The sequence below is a fragment of the Sebastes umbrosus genome, chromosome 13 (assembly GCF_015220745.1).
Source record: "Sebastes umbrosus isolate fSebUmb1 chromosome 13, fSebUmb1.pri, whole genome shotgun sequence".
Taxonomy (NCBI): Eukaryota; Metazoa; Chordata; class Actinopteri; order Perciformes; family Sebastidae; genus Sebastes; species Sebastes umbrosus.
In genome coordinates, this window is record NC_051281.1 from 15,300,751 (window position 1) to 15,322,898 (window position 22,148).

The window sequence follows — 22,148 nt, forward strand, 5'->3', positions numbered from 1 at the left end:
CCCTCAACATCAAGGAATGATAAAGTACCCAGGCACACAGATGTTTCTTCAAGCTTGGCTTAGCAAGTAGCCTACGCACTTAGGACGGTTACATCATTTACCAGGCCTCAAGTGCCACAGGATGCTAAGCAACCACAGACGGAGGGAAAAGTTTAACTAATCTGCCTAATCTAGTTACATCAGAGACTCCATTCTACAACATTACATTTTGGCTGATTAATATCTGAAGTTGCCTGAAGAAACTAAGCAACCCATAAGAGATTATGTAATTCACACAGAGCAGGACAGCTCTGTACATACACAGAGAGAAACCATGAATGATTTAGTGGGTGCTGGAAAATGCAGGGAATTATAGGCTAGAAAAGTATATGTCAGATGTGTTGTTGAACTGAACCATGTTTCAGTTCAGTGAGTGGGACTACGTGCAGTCGGAGCTCCGGTCAAGTACTGAACGATTCGGTGAACGAACCTTTTGAACGAATAATTTCGTAATGGTTGAGTATATGCATCATTTGGTTGCAAAGGCTCACACGAACATCGACGGATAGCGAGCTGTACCCAGCATGCCGCTTGCTGGTGTAACAGTTAATATTGGGTGCTTCTCAAAGTCAAGGAAGGATCCTTAAACGGGTGAATTTCAGGGATGCTACATCACTGAATCCCGCCAAAAGACTGTTCTGATGTCTAGAATCCTTCGATTTCAAGGACCAACTCCTTCGTTGAGAGAATTTTCAAGGATGCCTGTGTATATCCCCAGTGCTCCTAAAACACCCACAATCCTATGCATACGCATAGGATGCATTTCCTGTCCCCCTATTTGAAAACAACAAACATATTGTAAACTTTCAGTTGTTTCACCTCAGCAGCCAAAATCTGTTTCTGAACAAATTTGAGGCGAGAAATTGGCAATCCAGTTGCTGAATCTTCAGTTATATTAGACTCGTTCAGCGAGCTATTAATAACACAGAGGCCGGCTACGGGCAAATAGTGTGTAGAGCCAGCATGTTTTCACATCTAACTCTGTGAATTAAGTGTTTATTTCAATCAAAATGTTGATGAGTTTTTTGTTTCTGTCGAGTTTGAATGAAGTGTGTTTTACAATGATCAGCAAGATACATTAGTATATTTATTTGGACTGATGGAGAAAGTGAGCACTGATTGTTAAGACAGCCTTTCATCATGTGTCTGCAGGCGTCTAGCTGATAGGAGCGCCTGTTGTGACCAGTTTATAATAGGCGCCCCTCTTTGCCATGAGTTTATCATGTGTGCCTTGTTCTATGACGGCTCCGTTAGACATCACTGCTATGATGTCAGCATTCTGGATGGTAGACAGCCGGTGAGCGATGACGATGCAGGTTCGTCCTTTTCTCGCCTCATCTAGAGCAGATTGGACAGTCTGAAGGAAAACACAGCTTTGTCAGGAAAAAGATATGCAAAGGAATACCTTGCTTTATGTTCATGCTGTTTGACGGTGTTTAGAAATGCATTACCTGCTCACTCTCTGTGTCCAGGGCAGAGGTAGCTTCATCTAGTAGCAGGACCCTGGGGTTTCTGACGATGGCCCGGGCAATGGCGATGCGTTGTTTTTGTCCTCTTGACAGCTGGGAGCCCTGGGCCCCAACCATAGTGTCATATTTCTTAAAATGTGTAAAAGAATTGAGAGAAGTGGAGAAAGCACAAGGTCAAAAGGTCAACAATGCTGTAAACCTGTATCATTACAATACAATTCTTCTAATATTACTGATAAAGTCACACTGATACAAGTCATGCACATACATTTCAGACATTAAAGCAACAGTGTGTAACATTTCAGGGGATCTACTGACAGAAACGTAATATAATATTCATAACTATGTTTTCAGTAGTGTATAATCACCTGAAACTCAGGATTGTTAGTTTGAACGGACACGGTACCACGGTTTTGCACTCTGCAGCTCACGTTACCTCAGTTTCACAAGCGTGTCGGAGAACTACGGTGGCCTTCAGGTGACGTAAAAAACGTATGAAGGGCTCATTCTAAGCTAACGGAAACACGATTCTTAGTTTCAGGTGATTATACACTAATGAAAACATAGTTATATTCCAGATCCCCCGAAGTTACACACTGTTCCTTTAAGTGTTTCCACTCACATCTGGAAGCGTCATCACAAACTCATGAAGGTATGCTTTTTTAGCGGCCTCAACGATCTCCTCCATGCTGACTCTACATGTGTTAACTCCATATTGAATGTTCTCCCCTATGCTGCAGTCAAACAACACCGGCTCCTGGGACACTATGCCGATCTGAGATCTTAGGAAGGGCACATTGACTTTATGAGACGGGCGTCCGTCAATCAACTGAAAATAAAAGATGACATAATTAAGATGTTGGAATAGATCAAAGTCATTTTGTGATTAGTAAAGTAAAGTGTTTACATACCACTCTCCCTTCATCAGGGTCATAGAACCTTTCCAACAGTTGAACACTAGTGCTTTTCCCACAGCCGCTGCTCCCAACAAACGCCAACGTCTGACCAGGCTTCACAAACACAACCAGGCCGTTCAACACCTGGACGTCTGGCCGAGTCGGATAGGTGAATTTGCAATTGAGGAACTCTATTTCACCTCTGAAGTTATCCTAAAGATGGATAACTAGGCTTAATCATTCGTTCATGACAAAATGACATCCCGTTATGTGTGATTCTGTCTTATTTACTTATTCCACCAACCCATTTCTCTCCGTCTGCGTGGCTCATGCTGATTTTAGGAACTCTGTCCAAAAGTAGGAAAAGCCGAGCAGCAGCAGTTTTGGCTTTGGCGTAATCTGGAGTGAAGGAGGAAGCTCTGCCCAGCGCTGTCCCACTGATCACTACAGCTGTGATCACTCTGGAGGAACACCGTAAGAACACTGGGATCATGTTTGGTAATCGCTTAATAGATTTTAATATAGGATCTGAAAAAGACAGATTCTCTATTGAAAGAAATAATTTTACCAACCTGAAAACAAACATGTATTGTAACCCCTCAGAGCTAACCAGATAGCCTCCATATCTAAACGAAGCAGCAAACGCCATGAAGATGACACACTGGGAAAAACCAAAGCAAAGCCCGTAGATGTTGGCTCTCTTCTTGGCGGATTTATATGGAAGCTTGAGTTCCTGCTCATATGACTCCACAAATGAGCTCTCTTTGGCCAAGCCTGCAATCGTCCTGATGTTGGCAAGAGCCTCACTGGATACCTGCAGGAGAAAGTTGAGATCTGTAGCCTTTGGTTTCTCAGAGAAATTGATATCAATGAGCCAAAATGTTCTGCTGAGCTTACCCGACCGGCTGCTTCCATGGCTTTTTTATCTTCATTTGCAAAACCTGTCAGCATTTTGGCTTGGAACACCCCCGATAGCCCGATGAGTGGCAAGAAGCACATAATTACCAGAGTTAACTTCCAACTGAAGTAGAAAGCAATGACGAAAGACGCTCCGATGCTGGTCAGTGAGTTCACGATCATGCCGATCTGAGATCCTGTTGCCTGCAGAAGACATACCAGCCATATGCAAGACAATGTTGTCATTACAATACCAAACCTGTGCTTTTATGTGTTATAAATAATGTGAAATCTGCATACAGGCCTGTAAATCTGTTACTTACCCCCTGCACCATGGATGCATCAGTGGCCAGTCTGGTGGTCAGAGCTCCGGGGCTGTTTCTGCGGTCATCAAACCAGCCAATCTCCTGTCTCAACATGGCCTGGAAACCCACTTTCCTTAGACGGCGGGTCAGCAGCTCTCCAGACTTGGCAAAAGCATATCCCTTAAACATTGAATCAGTCAACATGTGAATCTGAGTTATTCTGTTCCGCTTTTTTTCTGACTGTTTAGTAGAGCACATTTTGAGTCATTATATCTTATTGAAAAATGTGTTGACCTGATTGAGCCATCTCTACCTCTTGGTTTAGGTATGTCACGCTACAAAAATCCACCAGATATCGCTGTGTCTTTAGATAGTGTGCCTTTTCAGTTCGTCCTCTTACAGGAAGTTAGCAACAAAAAAGTCACTCCAGACACGAGGACTCTGTTTGGTCTTATCTTCAAAGGTAGATATTTGACATACCATAGTCTCAGACATGGGGTAAGGGATTTTCTAAAAACATGCTGTACCAAATGGTTCAGTTGTCCTTTTATGATAAAGGTAGTAAACCTAATAATGTTTAATAATTAGATATATACTAATAATTAAAATGTACTATTTTCTACTAAATATAAAAAACTTTTGATCATTAATTATTGTTAATATGATACATTTAATGTTATTCCATTTTATATATGCTGAAATAATTTAATGAATATGATTTTTTTTTACTGTCTAAAAACATGCTCTAATAAACAGTTGAATTGTACTTTAATGGTAAATGTAGTGATGCTAAGATAATATATCTACAATTTTTATGAAATAAAGAAAATTACTAATTACTAACATTCCCTATTGTTAATGCCATTTGTTAAAATCATATATTCAATGTTCATCCATTATATATTTGATGAAAAAAATATTTCAGTTGGATTTTTCACCATTTTTGTGAAGTAGCCTTCTGTAAATGGTAAATATAAAAAATACATAGAAATAATACTAGTACTAGTAATACTACTAATTCCATGGTAACAAATTAACATATGTTTGTATATTAACCAGAATCAGAATCAGTAGCATGGTAACAGTACATGGTTTCTATTTTTCTTTTACCATGAAGCAACATTAAAAAAAATGTGCAGTCTGTTTAAAAAAAATAAAAATTGATTGTTATTATTACCCCAAGGACATAAAAAATGCAAAGAGAAAATGTTTCCATTGCTTTTTTCTTTGTGAGGACATTAAAGGGATACTCTAAATGTCTTAATTATTTTGCAAACCTGTAAAAACTGGGTGAAGAAACTAGTCACAGCCACAACGCAAAACAGAATACATATCCCGTTGATCTGCTCCCTCTGTTCATTCAAGTCAGCAATGGCAAACGTCTGCAAATACAAAGATCATATCAGTCATTTGCAACATCCGCAAACCACATCCGTTTGTAAGACACAACATAAGCAATGGGAGTATGTGAAATATCCAACACCCACCCCAAGAATCTGGCTGAACAGGATTGCATAGATGGGGTTGACGGAGCCGTTGACAGCTGCTCCCAGCGAGCCCAGCAGCATGTAGGGCCACTCTGGTTGGTTGTACTTGAGGATACGTGTAACTGGGGCCGGCTCTACTTGTTCGTCTGAATCATCCTCACATTCCTGTTAAAGAATATTGGAGCTATTCCAGAGGACAGTTTCCAATAAAGTAAATGTATCGCACAGTATAAAAGAGAACCTCAGTACATTTTCTGGTGTGAACTTCTGGTCCGAAACGACGGTGAGGCTGTCTGATAATGCTGACAATGTGCTCGGAGATCGCAGTCGAATAGAGCTCCTACAGGGAGTAATATTGACAACATCAGATTATTTTATTTTTTTATTTTACATTGTTTTTCTGAGCTGGATTTACTTTACCTTTTACTGGATGTGCGGCTCCTCACTTTTAGATCAAAGTCTTCTTCGACAGCTTCACTGATCGCTTCTGGTAGGAAAAAGAACAAATCATTTCAGCTTTAATAGAAGTATAAGTATTGAAGCTTCTGTTGCTCTTTAACAGACACAGGAAGGACCTTCAAACACTCTGTAGGTTTGCCCACTGACTCATGCTGAGTCATTTGAAATGTGCTGTTTCAACCAATCAGGGTGGATCCACCAATCTCTTGTGATACTGGAAGGAATTTGTGGGTAAATGGTGACAAGGTTAAAGGGTCACAGTACATGGATTATAATTTTAATTCATACATATTTTGCCCTCTTCTCAGCATCCTTCCCAAATTGGTCTGACAGAGTAAGGTCGTGCTTACAAGCCTGTACAGCATCACTAGCAGGCCCAAACAACAACCACCACCTCTGACTGTCTAACAGAAGAAGGTGGAGACAGTAACGTAGCTGATAGCTGACTGGCCGCCCTGATTGGCTGAACCAGTACTGCCTCTCCACAGGGGTGAGCGGGCAAGCCTATATGGTTTATTAGAGGGCAAAACGTGTGAAATGTGACCTTGTGTGTTAAAAATGCTTAAGGATGTGAAATGCACTCTACATTAGAGCTGAAACAATCAACTCATTTATTGATTAGTTGCTCAACAGAAAAATAATTGGCCACAATTTTGATAATCAATTCATCATTTAAAAGGTACAGTGTGTAGTATTTGGCGGCATCTAGTGGTGTGGTTGCAGATTGCAACCAACTGAGTATCCCTCACTCCTCCCTTACAAAGACTGGTAACGTGAGCTGCTGAGTGCAAAACCGCGGTAAAGCCGTTCGCCTCGCTCAGAGGCCATCCTTACCATAATAACAATATGAATATTATATTACATTTCTGCTCATAGATCCCCCAAGATGTTACACACTGTAACACTCTTTAAGTCATCATACAAACAAAAATAACAACCACTATCTCTACAGCCTCTAAAATGTGAGGGTTTGCTGCTTTTCTCTGGCGTAAACTGCATATATTTGAGTTTTGGTCTGTTGGTTGGACAAAACAAGACACTATTTTCCATCATTTTATACATAGAAAGATCAAAAATAACAATCAGCAGATCAATAACGACTATTAGTTTCCCTACTTTAATGATTAGCAGCCCTAAATCAATCTTACCTTTCGTTGTGCTGGATGTGTCTTGGTGCTGCAGGGTGACCAGAGTGAAGTAGACACCTTGTCTCTCTATTAGTTCCCTGTGTGTTCCCTTCTCCACAGCCTTTCCATGCTCAAAACCAATGATGACATCTGCATTTCTAATTGTGGAGAGACGGTGGGCTATAGAAATTGTTGTCCTGCCATTGCGCACCTGCACACATACCAGTTATCAGGGTGTCGTTCCACAAAACATGACGTGTTGTTGAAGTTCAAAGACGTGCACTCAGTTATGTAGTCTATATGAGCAGAGAGTGGCTCACCTTATCCAGTGCCTCCTGGACAATAGCCTCACTCTCATTGTCTAAGGCAGATGTGGCCATATCCAGCAGCAGGATCCTGGGGTTTCGGATCAGAGCTCGAGCGATAGCAATCCTCTGCTTCTGTCCTCCACTCATCTGTCCTCCGCCTTCTCCCACCAGAGTACCAAATTTCTGGTGGATAAGAAGCAACATGTTCATTTTAGGCTGCACATTCACATATTTGAGTGTATGCACTTTAAGTCTTCTGTATTATCTTTAAATATGTAGATGAACCTGTGGCAGATCCATGATGAAATTATAGGCATTAGCCTCTTTTGTCGCCTGGATGATGTCTTCCATGGTCACTCCAGGTCGACCATACCGGATGTTTTCTGCGATGGTTGTAGCAAAGAGCATTGGCTCCTGCTCTACAATACCAATGAGAGATCTGAGCCACTGGATGTTTAAAGTACGAACGTCATGACCGTCCAAAGTCACCTGCGAACGAAAATTATTGATGTGACATCACACTGAAGCCTTCAAACTCTCCACTGATGTCTTGTGTGTCCTGTGCAGATTGTTACCATTCCTTCCTTTGGGTCATAAAACCTCTGGAAGAGCTGGATTGTGGTGCTCTTTCCAGATCCGCTCGGTCCCACAAAAGCCGTGGTTTGTCCTGCTTTGATCTGCATGCTCAGGTCATTTAATATCTGAAAAAGTAGTTGGCTCTTTATGACTTGAATTTTGAGAAGTGATAAATGGAAACAAAGAAGTGCTTGTAGAAGAAGTGTACCTTGACTTCAGGCCGGGATGGGTAGTAGAAAGTGACATTACGGAACTCAATGTCACCTTTCACTCTGTCTAATTTATGACCTTCTTCTGAGAAACAATCAATTTCTGGTTCCTGTGAAGATAACAGCACATAACTTTATTTGACAGTGAAGATCCTTTCTCTTAAAATGTACTTTTACGTTTCATATCTGTATTGTATCCAGAATAAAGCCTTAAGTAGCATCCTGATTTTACCCGGTCAATTGTGTCAAAGATGTTTTTGGCTGCAGCCCGACCAGAAGCGAAGGCCTCCAGGCAGGGGGAGGCCTGGCCCAGGTGCATAGCAGCCATGAGTACTCCAAAGAACACCTGTTAAATAAAAAAACACAGCAGCCACATGGTGAAACAAAGGCCACTGATTCAAATACTTATATAGAGTATTAGAAGTTGAATGCATTTATTGTTACATACCTGAATAAGAGTACCAGGAGACAGCTCCTTGGTTTCTAGGACCAGTTTAGATCCATACCAAAAGGCCAAAGCGTAACAAAAGAAAATGACGCACCACAGGTAGCCTTGAAAAAGGCCTACGATCGTGCCCTTTTTCACACCCCAGTTCTGAGCTTCTGCAAGGTTTTTGTCATATCTGTACAAATTTCCCATTTCAGTGAGTAATGGCATCATCATCATCATCATCATCATCATTTGCAAAGCAGAATAACTTCTTGTGATTTCACAAAATGATGAAATACCTTTCAGCTTCCTTTTCCTCCCCACCAAACGCCGCTACCGTCCTGATGGATGACAGGACCTCGTCAGCCACTGACCCCGCCTTCGCGTAGGACTTTAGCTCTCGTCCTGTCAGCCTGGCCACAGCCTTTCAGCAACAAGACAGAAAATTACACAAAAACATTAGAAGAAATATTTAAAGTCACAATCTCAAAGATCTCTGTTCCGTTCTCTTTGGCGCCACATATGGTGATAAGTGGTAATTGCAGGTGTGATTTGGACCAACACATTCTCCTCCCAACTCATCACATACTGCCGCTTTGTCACGCCTCTTGGCGTCACTTTAGGTTTCGGCATCAAAACCACTTTAGTTACCCTTGCCGTCAAACTAGGATTAGGGAACAAAACTCCATGGTTGAACTTAAAACTACTACGTTTGTAGGGTGAAAATGTGACTGAACGTTGTGAACACGGGACACAAACCATCAGCTTATAGTAACGTTAGAGTGAAACTTAACTCATGGGACACGAAGAGCGGTCTCCTAGGTGAAAGCCTTGTATTTGTTGGGTCCATCCACCTCCCGCCTGCCCTGTGTGTCTTTTCGCTTTGTAAACTACATCCCAGAGCACTTTCTCTGAGCTTCTACGCTGTTTCTGTGGACGGGTCTACATTGTAGTTAATGGAAAGTCCGGTGCGTCTCATACAGCCGCTAAAGGGCGCCTTGTGCGGCAGCACAGAACGCCGATAGCCATGACAAAGCGTTGGTATTTGACACCCTGACACCCAGATTGTAATACTACAAATGCATGGGCTTTCATCAGTGGGTCATAGGCTCAATCGCCATTGTGGAGATAGAAAGTGACTTAACAGACATTTATTTAAATGACAATCTTCTAGATTATTACTTTAAACTTCGTGACATATGATACAGTATGAATGTTCTCCCATCCAGCAGTAAGAAATCATTGAGTTTGAGTCACAACATTACCATGGCCATAAGTCCAGCAGCTACGCCGATCATCGGGCTCACTGCTACGACCACCAACGTCAGCTTCCATCCGCCAATGAATCCAACCATGAAGCCAAACACAAACGTAGAGATCCTCTCAAGGAAGATAGACACCTGGTCAGCGATGGCGTTGTTAATCTTGTTGAAATCACTGTAAAGGAACAGAAACACTGTTGAGTGTAAAACATTCTCCCAGCTGTGTACTGACAGATAACAGCCTGATCTGCCTGATAAAGAATCAGATAACTCACTCTGACATCCTTGTGTTCAGTTCACCAACAGAGTTGCAGTCAAACCATCCGATCTCCATTTGCATTACTTTTCTGAAATATGTCTTCCTCATTTTATCAATTTGTCTTGCAGCCACTGTCACCCAGAAGACAATCTACAATGAACAATCAGAGTTGTACAATATTATGTGCTACACCGTCATAAGTCATAATTAAAACTGAATCTGGAAAGCATTAATATGCAATACTACCTGAAAATAACTAACAAACAGAACTCCTAATCCAATTCCAACATAGTAATATGCAAACATGGTCATCTCTGCTTCAATATCCACCCTGCAGAGAGAATAAAATGAGTAACAGTAGCTTTAACAACAATCACATCAACAGTAAACTAAATACTTACCCACAGTACACAGAGCTGTTCTCTGCTGTTTCATAAATGGAGCCATTTATCCAATAGATGATGGTGCTGTTGCATATTTTGTTTGGGTCTTTCAGTTCTTGGACTTCAAGCTCGTACGCCACAAAGGTGTTTGTCATCCTGCTGTACACCAGAAGCATGAGGGGTGAAGCTGCACCGTGTATGATGGCGCACAATCCCCCTATCACCATCATCACGGTGTCTTTGCAAGTGGCAAATCGAAACTGCAAAAAGGAATTTGTGGATTTAAAAAAAAAAAAATTTAACAGTGTAGTTGTGAGAATTTGGTCCCCTATATTTATTTTTATTTTTAATGGTCAAATTAAAGATATGAAAAGTAAAGTGGGGAGAGGTAAGAAAATCACTCAGACTGTACCAAAGTCCATTACAAGTAAAAGTCCTACTATCAAAATCCTACTTAGGTAAAAGTAAAAAAGTATTATAAGCAAAATTGACTTGAAGTTCCAAAAGTAACTGTAACTGATAATATAATATTTTATAAGTGTATAACATGTTTTTATGCAAAATCTTAATCTGAAAAATAACTACAAACAAAGGTTGTTAAATAAATGGAGTTGAGTAAAAAGTAGCATGAAATAGAAATACTCAAGTAAAGTACCTCAAAATTGAACTTAAGTACAGTACTTATTTACAGTAATACATCTTCATCTTCTGCAACAGGCTAAAACCCATCTCAACAACCCTTGTTAGTCTTATGTCTCATTTAAAAAATAAATAAATACACAAATAAAAATTAAAAAGTAAATCTCTAAGCACTTCTACTGTAGCACTGAACAAATATTTAGTTATCTGTGTGAAAGGGACACACTTCCCATCTTGCTCCTACATGGTTTGAAAGAACTTACTGTAAGTCACTTTGGACAAAAGCATCTTCCATATGAATGTAAAGTAATATAAGATATATAATGAGTTACTTTCCACCACTGTTTATGAACAAATTATGAGCAATCAAAGTATTTACCAGCTGAAAGTATCCAACACTCAGTGTCTTTTCTTTCTTCTTCTCATCTCTGTAACACATGTAAATTAAAGTAAGAATATTTCATAACAACTGCAAACATATTGTGGTCTGAAACTTGTGGGAGATGTCAACTTACCCATTCTTAATGTCTGCTAAAAAAGAGGTAAAACTATGGTTAGTTACACATAAGTAATTGGGGGTTTTTTTTATATACAAAACTCTACTATTATTGTGTCTGTTTTAACAATGAAAATAGATCACTGACCTCTTTTATCTACAACTGGTGTAAGTTTCATTGATTTCTTCATGTTTGCTGACCTGACTCAGGGAGATGTGTCCTCACCAGGAAACTGTGGATAATAAAAATGTTAATCAATGGGATCGACCAGTGGGGTTCAAGAGCACCATGTTGACTCATTTCATTCCATGTATATGTCTATACAGTTTAAGAAAACATCCAATGATCCTAAAAAATGTACAACTTGGAAAAACTTGGAATAATTTGAATAAGTTATTGTTTATCTAATGGTTAGTTACTGTTGCCATCCACTGTGTGTGTAATGCAGAACATTACTTTAGATGCTGCATTGAAATGATGCCATGTTTTGCTCATGTGACAAAGTTTCTGTTTTTATCCAGCAGCATGGACAAGTGATATGAGGGGAAAATACTACAGCAACACACCACTTTGAGCAGCTTACTACACCAACATCAACAACAAAACATTATTAAACTAGAAAATGCATTTCCTACAGAAAATGTGTGTGAATGTGCTGAAATTGAATTGTAAAGCATTGCTGAAAATGGAGAGGTATTAAAGCGCAAAGGCATTGCACTGCTGTAAAATATGGAAACTGAACTGGAAGAACTGGTTGTTGAACTGCACGACCTAAACAAGATAATAACTGAACACATTTCTAGAAAAGCTGGAAGTTTAACTGTAAGACTGTCAAAAGGTCAAAGTTGAAATGAATTACATGAAAAGGCTGAAAGGAGAAATGCTTTGAACAATAAAAGGCATAAGCATACAGTACATGTACTTAAAGAGCATGACGTCTTGACATTGGAATGTTTTCTTTAGCTGAAAGTATGCAGAAGTAGTAGTCCATCGAAAAATGTATGGAAGACGTATAATTACTTTGTGACCTGCTTAAAGCATAGTTCCTAAATGAAGTCTGTAGATAAAAGTATGCAGAAGTAGTAGAATTTCAAAGTGGAGTAGTTTGAAGAAGATTTGAAGATGTGTCATAATCACTGCAACTAAAAAAAGTGGAGTATATTTAAAAGGATTTGAAGATTCTCTTCTTTGAGTTAAGTTGTAAAAAAAAATGGGGAAAAAAGCTTAATATTTTTAAAAAGTATAAATGGTAGAAACAAAGTTGAATACAAGCACTAATGAACATAAAGAGCTGCACATTTTGATAGTTGAATGGTTTCTGTAGCGTAAAGTAGTTAGATCTCAAAAAACGTACGGAAGAAATAGAAGAAGAAACATTAGAAGAACATGTTGAATCAGCGTTCACACAATTACTGTAAATAGATTCTGACAAGAACAGCAGTTCTTATTATTATTATTGATTGAGTGTGAACGCAGCACTTTATGGTGGAAGAAAAGCAAAACATGCTGTACCTGGACTCCTCACTGAAGGTCTCCTCAGAAATCCACCAGCCCCACTGAGGCTCATCAGAGTAAATTCCTACCTTAGCTATCTTATTACCAGGTAACCTGTGCCTCTCCTTTCCCATTATCTACACCTCCATTAGACTGATAAGACTTGTGTTGGCATTTTGACCCTCACTAGACCGCCTTTGTAAGGAAAAATTCAATCAATAAAACCAAAATAAGGTTCATTGACTGCTTTTATAGTTACACCATTGTATCATCAAAAACAAACCCAGTGGGGTCTTTAAGATGTTAAATTTACAAATGAAAAAGCATCCTTTGGTATAAATGTGTTTACTTGTTATCATAACTGATTGTAAAATGGGTTTAACGACCGTAAGGCCATTAGTTATTGCCAAGTGTTCTCTCAATACACACATAATCCAATTAAAATGTTATGTCATTAGAATGACTTTGTGAAACTGTAGTTCATTACACATTTTCATTTGTTACAGGGTTAAATAACCAAAGTAGTTACTGTTACTGCAAATTTGCAAAAACAATTTCACCATCACCTTTCACCTGTTAACTATTAATTTCAGACAGTTTCTAAACATACTAAAAATAATATTGTGTCATTATTTGATCTTCATTTGTCTCTTTCTATATCTTATTTCACAGTTAAATATTAGTAGCCTACATAAAGTATGAGTATATAAAATATGTTCTTTACTAAAAGTGGAAATGGAGACACAATTATAGTAATCAAGCGGATGTTTGGGTGGTTAATGCCCGCTAGGACAAGAAGAGGGCTTGGGTTCAGAGTTTACTCCTTCTTTACAGCCGGTTATTATTCACAACACAGGTGATAACACACACAGGAAGGAGGGGGCTCTAGTCTGAGACACACAACTGACTTCTCTGTTTTTCTCTCACAGATCAGACGGTTGTCTGGCATGGAGACGCCTGCACACACAACTGTGTGCAAATATAAGTGTAGAACATGGAGTCAAGTATAATATAAAGTGTATTTATACTTTGGTATGTCTTCCATGTATTCAGAGTAGTATGTAATGTGTTACCTGTGCTGTTGTCCTCTTTTCCCCCTCATGGCTCTGCCCAGGTGTGCTGCATTGCTTAATGAGGTGCACCTGGCCCGGGAAGGAAGTGCCAAAAAGCTCCTGTGCCAGCAGCCGAAGGGAGAGGCCTCTGGTGTGGAGACTTCTCTTGTTGCCTCATGGTTTATGTATTGTCTTGTTTGTCTGTATTTGTTAATAAATCCTATGGATATGAGTGTTTTAAAAGTGTCTTAAAAGTGTGGTTGATTTGGGTCAGTGGTGGAGTGTTGTTCACCCCAATAGGGCTGCCCAAAGGGTGGGGCGTAGCAATATTAAGGAACTTGGCACTTGTGTTCAATATAATTTTGTTTTTAAGATAAGAGCAGATATATTGAGCATATCCAGTACTTTTTATTACTTTTGGCTGCCACAATGCTATTTTATCATAGCCATTATGTCATATCATTTATGTCGTACTAGCTTGTCGCGAAGGAGACTAAATAACGCTCCAAATTTATGCTACATTTTGGCAAAGAAAAATTGGCATGGCCATTTTCAAAGGGGTTCCTTGACCTCTGACCTCAAGATATGTGAATGAAAATGGGTTCTATGGGTACCCATGAGTCTCCTCTTTACAGACACTTTACGATAATCACATGCAGTTTTGAGCAAGTCATAGTCAAGTCAGCACACTGACAGCTGTTGTTGCCTGTTGAACTTGAGTTTGCCATGTTATGATTTGAGCATATTTTTATGCTAAATGCAGTACCTGTGAGGGTTTCTGGAAAATATTTGTCATTTAATTTGTCAATTAAATATTGTAATCGATTAACAGCCCTAAGATATATATATAATTCATTTATTTTTGGTGATAATGGTTGCTCCCCTCAGACAAAGCTTGGAAAAAGGCGCCCCTCACCAGCCTTGAGCTGTATAAAATGGCCATAGCCTTTAGCATTAAAGAGTATCCTATACTCAGAGAGAGCAATGTATTTTATTTATTAAGTGCCACTTGCTGTAATATATATTTGCATATTCATAGATTTTGGATTCAATTAGGAAGAAGGAGTATCCATCCATCCATAATCTGTAACCACTTATCCTATGGGGGGCTGGAGTCGATCCCAGCTGACACTGTTGCCAGACTATCACAGGGCTGACACACAGAGACAAGACAACCATTCACGCCTACGGGCAATTTAGAGTCAACAATTAACCTAACCTGCATGTCTTTGGACTGTGGGAGGAAACTAGAGAACCCGGAGAAAACCCACCCTGACAGGGGACAATATACAAACTCCACACACAAGTGTGGCCAGGTTTGAACCTAGGACTGCTGTTGCTGTGAGGCTGCAGTGCTAACCACGACACCGGAGAAGGAGTATATATGGACTAATTTGAATAACTTGTAACAAGGTAATTGAACTTTATCGTGGTACACAAAAAAAAACAACATATGAGACACAAATTATAATTCAAGGCAGAGGATTTTTTAATCAGAATTACTCCTTTACATTTAGAAACATATTGATTAATTAAGCTTTAAGTGCATGTTTTAATATAATCTACTTTTCATGAATTTATAATGTTAAAATAAAAGTAAAACACATAAGAAAATATTGTATAGAAATATCAGTAGCCTATGTTTCTATGCTTGCTATGGAAATATGGAAACATCTATCTATCTATCTATTTATCTATCTATCTATCTATCTATCTACCTCTACAGGAAAGGCCAGAGCAGACTCTACCTGCTCAGGAGACTGAGGTCTTTTAGAGTGCATGGGGCTCTCCTGAAGACCTTTCATGACACTCTGGTGGCATCAGCCATTCTTTATGGAGTGGTCTGCTGGGGCAGCAGCATCTCGGCTGCAGAGAGGAAGAGACTAGACAGAGTGATCAGGAAGGCCAGCTCTGTCCTGGGATGCCCCCTCGACACAGTGGAGGTGGTGGGAGAGAGGAGGATGATGGCTAAGCTGTCATCCATGATGGAGAATGACTCCCACCCCATGCAGGACACCATCTCAGCACTTGAGAGCTCCTTCAGCGACAGGCTGCTCCACCCAAAGTGTGTGAAGGAGCGCTATCGCAGGTCCTTCCTTCCTGCAGCTGTCAGACTCCACAACCAGCACTGCTCCCAGTAGACCACTTACACTTACACACCAAAAACTGACAATAACCTGATATTTCCAGGTGTAATTTAATTTAATTCTCACTGTGCAATATCATTTTCCACTTGTGCAATTTTGTTAATAGTCTGTTTATTGTCAATACTGTATATACTGCTCCTATTTTTATACTTCCTTCTATTTAAATGGTTCATATTTTGTTACACTTTGTTTAGCTCTTTTTTTTTACTGTGTTAGCTGATGAATCCTGTTTTTGCACTATCCCCTTTGCTGCTGTACACTGCAAATGTCCCCACTGCGGGACTAATAAAGGAATATCTTATCTTATCTTCTATCTATCTATCTATCTATCTATCTATCAGATGCTATCATGCAGTCTCCAGCAGATGGAGCTCTTCATATATCATCATTTCCGTGGAAAAAGACAAGGATGGATAAGACGTGTCGTGCGTCATTACGCATCATATCCACCAGCAGCTCCAGCTCCAGTGCGCATGTGTCTCACTCCAGAGCTCAGGACAGGGTGTCCTAACCTCTTTCAATCAGCCTTGGAAAAAGTGGGCGGAGGAGGACATCTAAGTTCCCCGGAAGTTACATCGAAATCAATGAAGTAGGAACAGAGAATCACAAACTTTGTGCCCCCTCTCCTCTCCGCCGTCTCTCCTGGAGATTCACGCTCTGCTGCTTCACTCATTCACCTCACACACAATATACGAGTAAGTTTCTTTCTTTTTGTTCCTGTCTCTACAGAGATGTTCAACTAGTTAAACCTGAAACTACTAGAACCACTCCTCTGAACCACCGTCCACATGGTGATATATGTTATAGGCTGTTATTATCTTTATATCTAGCAGTATTTCAGATGGGAATAATGGCTACAAGAGAGTTATTTGGCAACAATTTTGATTTTTTTTGGTCATTTTTCAAGAGAACATTCCCATGTTGCAGGAAACAAAGTGAGTTGCTTTTCTCTATGATAGTAAACTGGATATTGAGTTTTGGATTGTTGGTTGGGGGGGAAAAAAAATACATTTTAAGGTGCATTTTTCACTTGTTTATGATATTTTATCGATCAAATGGTTCTCTTATAAATTGAGAAAATAATCCACATATCAGTTATATGTTTTTAATATTCAATATACAATATTAAAATTGCAAAATGACAATCAAGTCCTGGCACTGCCTTTACAATTAGCCTATTCATTTATGTGTTTATTATTTTGGAGCTCAGAGATCAGTCGATTAATTGAATAGGGCAACAATTCTAATTATCAAATAATTGTTTAAGATTCATTGAGTCATGGTTAAATGTGAATATTTGTTTGTTTTCTTCTTGTATTCTATGATAGTGAAATAGTTTGGTGTTTGTGACTGAAAACAAGTCGTTTGCATGCGTTGAATTTGCATCCAATTGCATTTTAATTTTAATAGGCTATCTTTAGTTTGTAAGGCATCTCATTGATAAAGTGGCTACAGTGCCAACAAAGGACTCATCACATAAATATGTGCCTCACTGTTGAATAATGCAGTCACTCCTGAAGGCATGTTTATCCAACCACACAGAGAGAGAGAGAGAGAGACAGGTTTCACAAGTTCCCCAGTTTCACATTCAAACATTCCTCTGCAGAATTCAGTGTTAATATGAGGTTTACATTATTCAAAAGGCATCAGGTTCAAGACAATAAGCTCAGGGTTGCAAATGTAGTGTTTAGCTGAGCATGCGGATGTATTGAAAAGTAGCTACTGTAGGACTATCTGATAAAATATGACAGTGAAAGTTCATTCTTGACACCGGAAACAGTAGCTGACATCACAATCTCACTTAAAGGGTCATTTAGTAGCTGTTTTTATGATCTTTATGATGGAGTTTGCCCAGTTGTCTGTAGGATGTTTACATTTCCATTAGGGATGCACCGATACCGGATCAGATATCGGCCGATATTGACTCAAATGGCTGGATTGGATATCGGTGACAATGGGGCTGATCTATTCGATTCAATTCTGTTTATATACTATATACTATATACTGGAATTTGGATTCCTGTTTATGTTTTAAAAAATGTGTTGCTGTATTAGAAAGGGTTACACTTGAATTGTAATTCTTGTTAATTTTGAAGATTTCTAACCCAGTTCCTGTTGTAAGATTCATTATTTTGATAATAAATAATAATTATAAAATAATAAAAAATGTATATCTATGTATTTATTTGTTACATTTTGTTTTACAAAGTTAGGAAAGCGATGTTTAATTCAAGCCTGATGTTGCCTCACACATAAAAGGATGATCTCAGTCACGTCCACACAGTGAGGTATACAGCTTATTAATAAATTATTATTATTAACACTGGTATCGGATCGGTACTCGGTATCGGCCGATATCCAAAGCCCAGGTATCGGTATCTGTATTGGGACTGAAAAAGTCGCATCGGTGCATCCCTAATTGACATTTATCTGATTGCTTTGAGGACTTTCGGCTTAAAAATTTAGATAAAAATCTCAGATTCTGTAAGAATGAGGCATCTGCTGAAGAAGATTGTGTGTTACAATTGAAAGCTCCTACATGGATCTTGTGGGGAGATTGTTTTGTCAACTATATAGGGCTAACCCAAATGCTTGTTTTTTATTTTTATTATTTTTTCAAATATGAGTATGTAATAATAATAATGTTTAAATCCCCAAATAGCCCATGAAGAAAGGAATTATCCCACAACATCATTCATTATACATATTCAACAATAATCATTATTAGTTATTCTCAGACGGATATCGCTGTGTTGTGTGTGTGTGTAGAGGTGCGTTTGTGTACAGTAGTGTGGAAATGACACTGCCCCGGGCACTGAAATAGATAGAGATAAAAATACAACAAGGAGGAGTATCCATTTGTCACAACTATCTGTCTTTTTGTGAACATTTATTAATGCATTATAAATCTATTAATGTGAGTTATTTCTTATTTAACTCTGACAGATATAATGTACCTGTATATCCTGGGACTGGTGGCTCCCTGGTTCGTCTATCGCTGGTACAAAGAAACCAAACGAGTGACCAACAAAGAAGATAAATACGTCTACATCACCGGCTGTGACAGTGGGTTTGGTAATCTGCTGGCGAGACACCTGGACGCGCAGGGCTTTAATGTAATTGCGGGATGTTACACTGCGGAAGGTGAGGATGAGCTGAAGAAGGTCTCCTCCGACAGACTGGCGACCGTTCACCTGGATGTCACCGACTCCGAGAGTGTCGGCAAGACGGCAGCTCTCATCAAGACTCTGGTTGGACAGAATGGTGAGTGTGTGTTTAATATAATGTTAATCTCAGAGTTTACAGCAATCGTAGGGTTTCAGGTAAATTAACAATATTCACATGTCGTTTATGTTTGAAACTGGGTAGTACTGAGTTCAACGTTTTAAGAAATACACATATTCACTTTCTTGACGAGAGTTCGATGAGAGGATTGATACTACTCTCATGTCTGTCCGTTCAATTTGGAGCTACATAACCTACATTTGGAGTATCACATAGCCTGAAGCAGTGATTTTACTCCTAGGTGTGTTTTACTATCTTGTTGTGTTGCTGCAGGCCTGTGGGCCGTCGTAAACAACGCCGGAGTCGCTCTGCCATCGGCTCCCAATGACTGGCTCACTATTGACGACTACAAGGACATGATAGCTGTCAATCTGTGCGGTGTGATCGACGTCACACTGAGCGTCCTACCACTCATCAAGAAGGCCAGAGGCCGAGTGGTGAACGTCGCCAGCGTGTTTGGGCGCGTCACCCCGTTCGGCGGGCCGTACTGCGTTTCCAAATACGGAGTGGAGTCCTTCAACGACAGTCTGCGGTAAGAGAATATGTCACCTTTTTCATGCCGTGCACACATTGTTTTTCTCACTCATGACTTACAGTAAAACTCCTCTGTGTTTCAGGTTAAACATGGCACCGTTTGGAATCAAGGTTGCATGCATTGAGCCGGGCTTCTTCAGAACAAACGTGACTGATACAGTGTTGATGAAAAATAACCTGAGGAGGCTCTGGGACAGATTACCTCAGGATGTGAAGGACGACTATGGACCTGCTTTCTTGAACGATTGTGAGTTACTCCACTTTTTGTTAATAAATAATAATTCGCTTTTTTTTATATTGCTAGACTGTAGCACAGAACAATTCACAAATAAAGAGGAGATGATTTTGTCGAATGGAGCCCATTTCTGCAAAAAAAGATCTGTGATCTTCTCCGTGACATAAATCACCTTCACTTGTTCTCTCCACTGTTCAATATTTGGAGACTTCTATTAATTTATTTTTGCTATTAGAGGCAAAATCCTTAATAGATAGTTTAAATTGTGTGTATGTTCTATGGGGTTGGTTGTCCCTATGTTGTTTTAACATCTTAAAAATTAGTTTGATTTCATTGAAATGCAGCAACTTAACATACAGAACATAAACTTATCAACTCATCCTTATGTCAGTCTCTCACTATTACATGTGACAACCAACCCCAAAGAGATTTTTTTTTGCTTGCGACTAAGCTGACAACCCAGTAGCCTAGCTAACAAAAAAACATCTAAACTATAGCTCTCCCTTCACAGTTTTAATGGTAATAATGATTTATTATAAACCCATGGTGTAAAAGCCTGGAAGAGAAACACAGAAGAGCTGGATATTTACATTTTGACATGAAAAACACTAAAAGTCCTCTCACCTCAATGTCAAGTGTCTTTCTCCTGGAATGAACCTGTAGGTGACCTCTGACCCCAATACTGAAAATTTCAGTACTAACCTTTTTAACAGCGCCCTCTAGGGAGCGAGATCTAATGAATGTGACAACCAACTCCATTCATCCCCAAATCAACCATGTCTGTATTTTACCTACAGCGCTTTCCAAGAAACTTCCCAGGAAATTATTAGGAGCTAATTAGAAAACTACAGACCTGTAAATTTAATAAAGCATTGTCCTGTGTATAAACCACGTGTGTGAAATGCTTCTCTTTCAGCTATGGAAATGTTGGATCACAGGTTCAAGATGTTGACGGACCACAACCTGATGAAGGTGATCGACTGCATGGAGCACGCCGTGTCCGCCGTTCACCCTCGAACTCGCTACTCTGCCGGATGGGACGCTAAGTTCTTCTGGTTGCCTACATCGTACATGCCAACCTGCATCTCGGATAGACTTTTCCTAAAAAACGCCCCCAGAATAAAAACTGGCAAATCATTTATTTGAGGGAAGAAAAAAAAAATTGGGTTAATTTGAAGATCATTTGTGTTTTGTTTGTTTTTTTGCTACAATAAATGTTTGTACATGAAGGATTACACCACTGACATCGTCATATAAACATTGTTATAAAACATGTTTGGCTCTTCATTATGTCTCTGACTCCAGACATTATCATGCCTACCCTATTGATTAGACCATCTAATCTAAATACTTTACAGATAGGGAGAATAAGCCTAATGTGGGACATTTTTTTAATTTCAGATTTCTGGAATATATTGTAATATGAAGCCAATACATTAAATCCACACCCCGAAATCCCCAGGATGTGTCTTAATCAAACCAAAAAAATTAAATGCAGCTACACACTCATAAAGGAAATGTTAAGACATATCAGTACTCTAATGCATTTGAGTTTCTAAAGTGGGAAAGTCATGTCCGATATGTGGGACACTGAAAAGTCTGTTAAGACACTCTTTTAAAAGGCCTAAAAATCACTTTAATTAATGTAGGAAACACTTGAAGCTAAATGTGCAATCAAATGTTCAGTAATTTTACTATTTACAATGTTATTGCTGTTACAAAATCTACACTTATGAGTGGATATTACATGTAGAATTGAACAACATCAAACAAACAATAAGACTATAAATAATTATAAAGAATAATGAATAAAGATTATAATAGTTTTGAAGCATTTAGGCATTAGAAAGACATTAAATATCAATAGTTTTATTGACTTTTATTTGTTAGAGGGAGACCTACACCTACCTGAGCTGAGGTGTCCCACATTAGGCAGTGTCCCACTTTACGGCAAATCACCCTAATGGTCTTTGACTACAGCTTCTGAAGTTATTTGATGATCTTAAACCCAGTGTCACGACTCGGTCTTGATGGACTTTGACTCCTCTGCCTCTGTTCAAACCCGCTCTTCAAATTCTTAATGTTTATTTTCCTTCATTATCAGATGCACAGGTCATTCTGTTACCAGTTTTGGCTGGGTTTTTGTGTTTTCAGAGTGG

General features: G+C 39.3%; 2 protein-coding genes across 6 annotated transcripts; one reads left to right on the forward strand and one right to left on the reverse strand.

The window, feature by feature from the left end:
* Positions 1-1,178: 1,178 nt before the first annotated feature.
* On the reverse strand, positions 1,179-13,938 carry abcb11a (ATP-binding cassette, sub-family B (MDR/TAP), member 11a). Of its 5 annotated transcripts, none has more exons than XM_037790405.1 (28): positions 13,810-13,938; positions 11,390-11,474; positions 11,261-11,273; positions 11,125-11,173; positions 10,125-10,366; positions 9,970-10,054; positions 9,740-9,873; positions 9,468-9,639; positions 8,502-8,626; positions 8,221-8,395; positions 8,005-8,118; positions 7,772-7,882; positions 7,563-7,688; positions 7,273-7,476; positions 7,000-7,170; positions 6,701-6,890; positions 5,514-5,580; positions 5,343-5,433; positions 5,094-5,258; positions 4,884-4,988; positions 3,625-3,786; positions 3,302-3,505; positions 2,977-3,218; positions 2,709-2,865; positions 2,420-2,617; positions 2,131-2,337; positions 1,491-1,637; positions 1,179-1,396 (listed from the first exon to the last, which is right to left on the reverse strand). In XM_037790405.1, the coding sequence occupies exons 2-28, from the start codon at positions 11,430-11,432 to the stop codon at positions 1,196-1,198; spliced, it is 3,900 nt and encodes a 1,299-aa protein (XP_037646333.1). In that variant the 5' UTR covers positions 11,433-11,474; positions 13,810-13,938; the 3' UTR covers positions 1,179-1,195. The 5 variants fall into 5 exon arrangements, with proteins under 5 accessions (XP_037646333.1, XP_037646335.1, XP_037646331.1 ...); XM_037790407.1 differs by having other exon boundaries at positions 3,410-3,505; positions 11,261-11,276; XM_037790403.1 differs by having other exon boundaries at positions 11,261-11,276; positions 13,810-13,937.
* A 2,534-nt stretch (positions 13,939-16,472) lies between these two features.
* dhrs9 (dehydrogenase/reductase (SDR family) member 9) lies at positions 16,473-21,262 on the forward strand. Its single transcript, XM_037790994.1, has 5 exons — positions 16,473-16,630; positions 18,882-19,199; positions 19,494-19,752; positions 19,838-20,001; positions 20,906-21,262. The coding sequence occupies exons 2-5, from the start codon at positions 18,887-18,889 to the stop codon at positions 21,133-21,135; spliced, it is 966 nt and encodes a 321-aa protein (XP_037646922.1). The 5' UTR covers positions 16,473-16,630; positions 18,882-18,886; the 3' UTR covers positions 21,136-21,262.
* The last annotated feature ends 886 nt before the right edge of the window (positions 21,263-22,148 follow it).

Coding starts and splice junctions, on each gene's coding strand:
- abcb11a (XM_037790403.1), bottom strand. CDS start 11,432: ATGAAGAAATCAATGAAACTTACACCAGTTGTAGATAAAAGAG. Junction 9,874..9,969: donor TGTTTGTTAGTTATTTTCAG/GTAGTATTGCAT, acceptor TGTTCATTGTAG/ATTGTCTTCTGGGTGACAGT. Junction 3,787..4,883: donor TCTTCACCCAGTTTTTACAG/GTTTGCAAAATA, acceptor TCAATGTTTAAG/GGATATGCTTTTGCCAAGTC.
- dhrs9 (XM_037790994.1), top strand. CDS start 18,887: ATGTACCTGTATATCCTGGGACTGGTGGCTCCCTGGTTCGTCTATCGC. Junction 19,200..19,493: donor GACTCTGGTTGGACAGAATG/GTGAGTGTGTGT, acceptor GTGTTGCTGCAG/GCCTGTGGGCCGTCGTAAAC. Junction 19,753..19,837: donor TCCTTCAACGACAGTCTGCG/GTAAGAGAATAT, acceptor TCTGTGTTTCAG/GTTAAACATGGCACCGTTTG.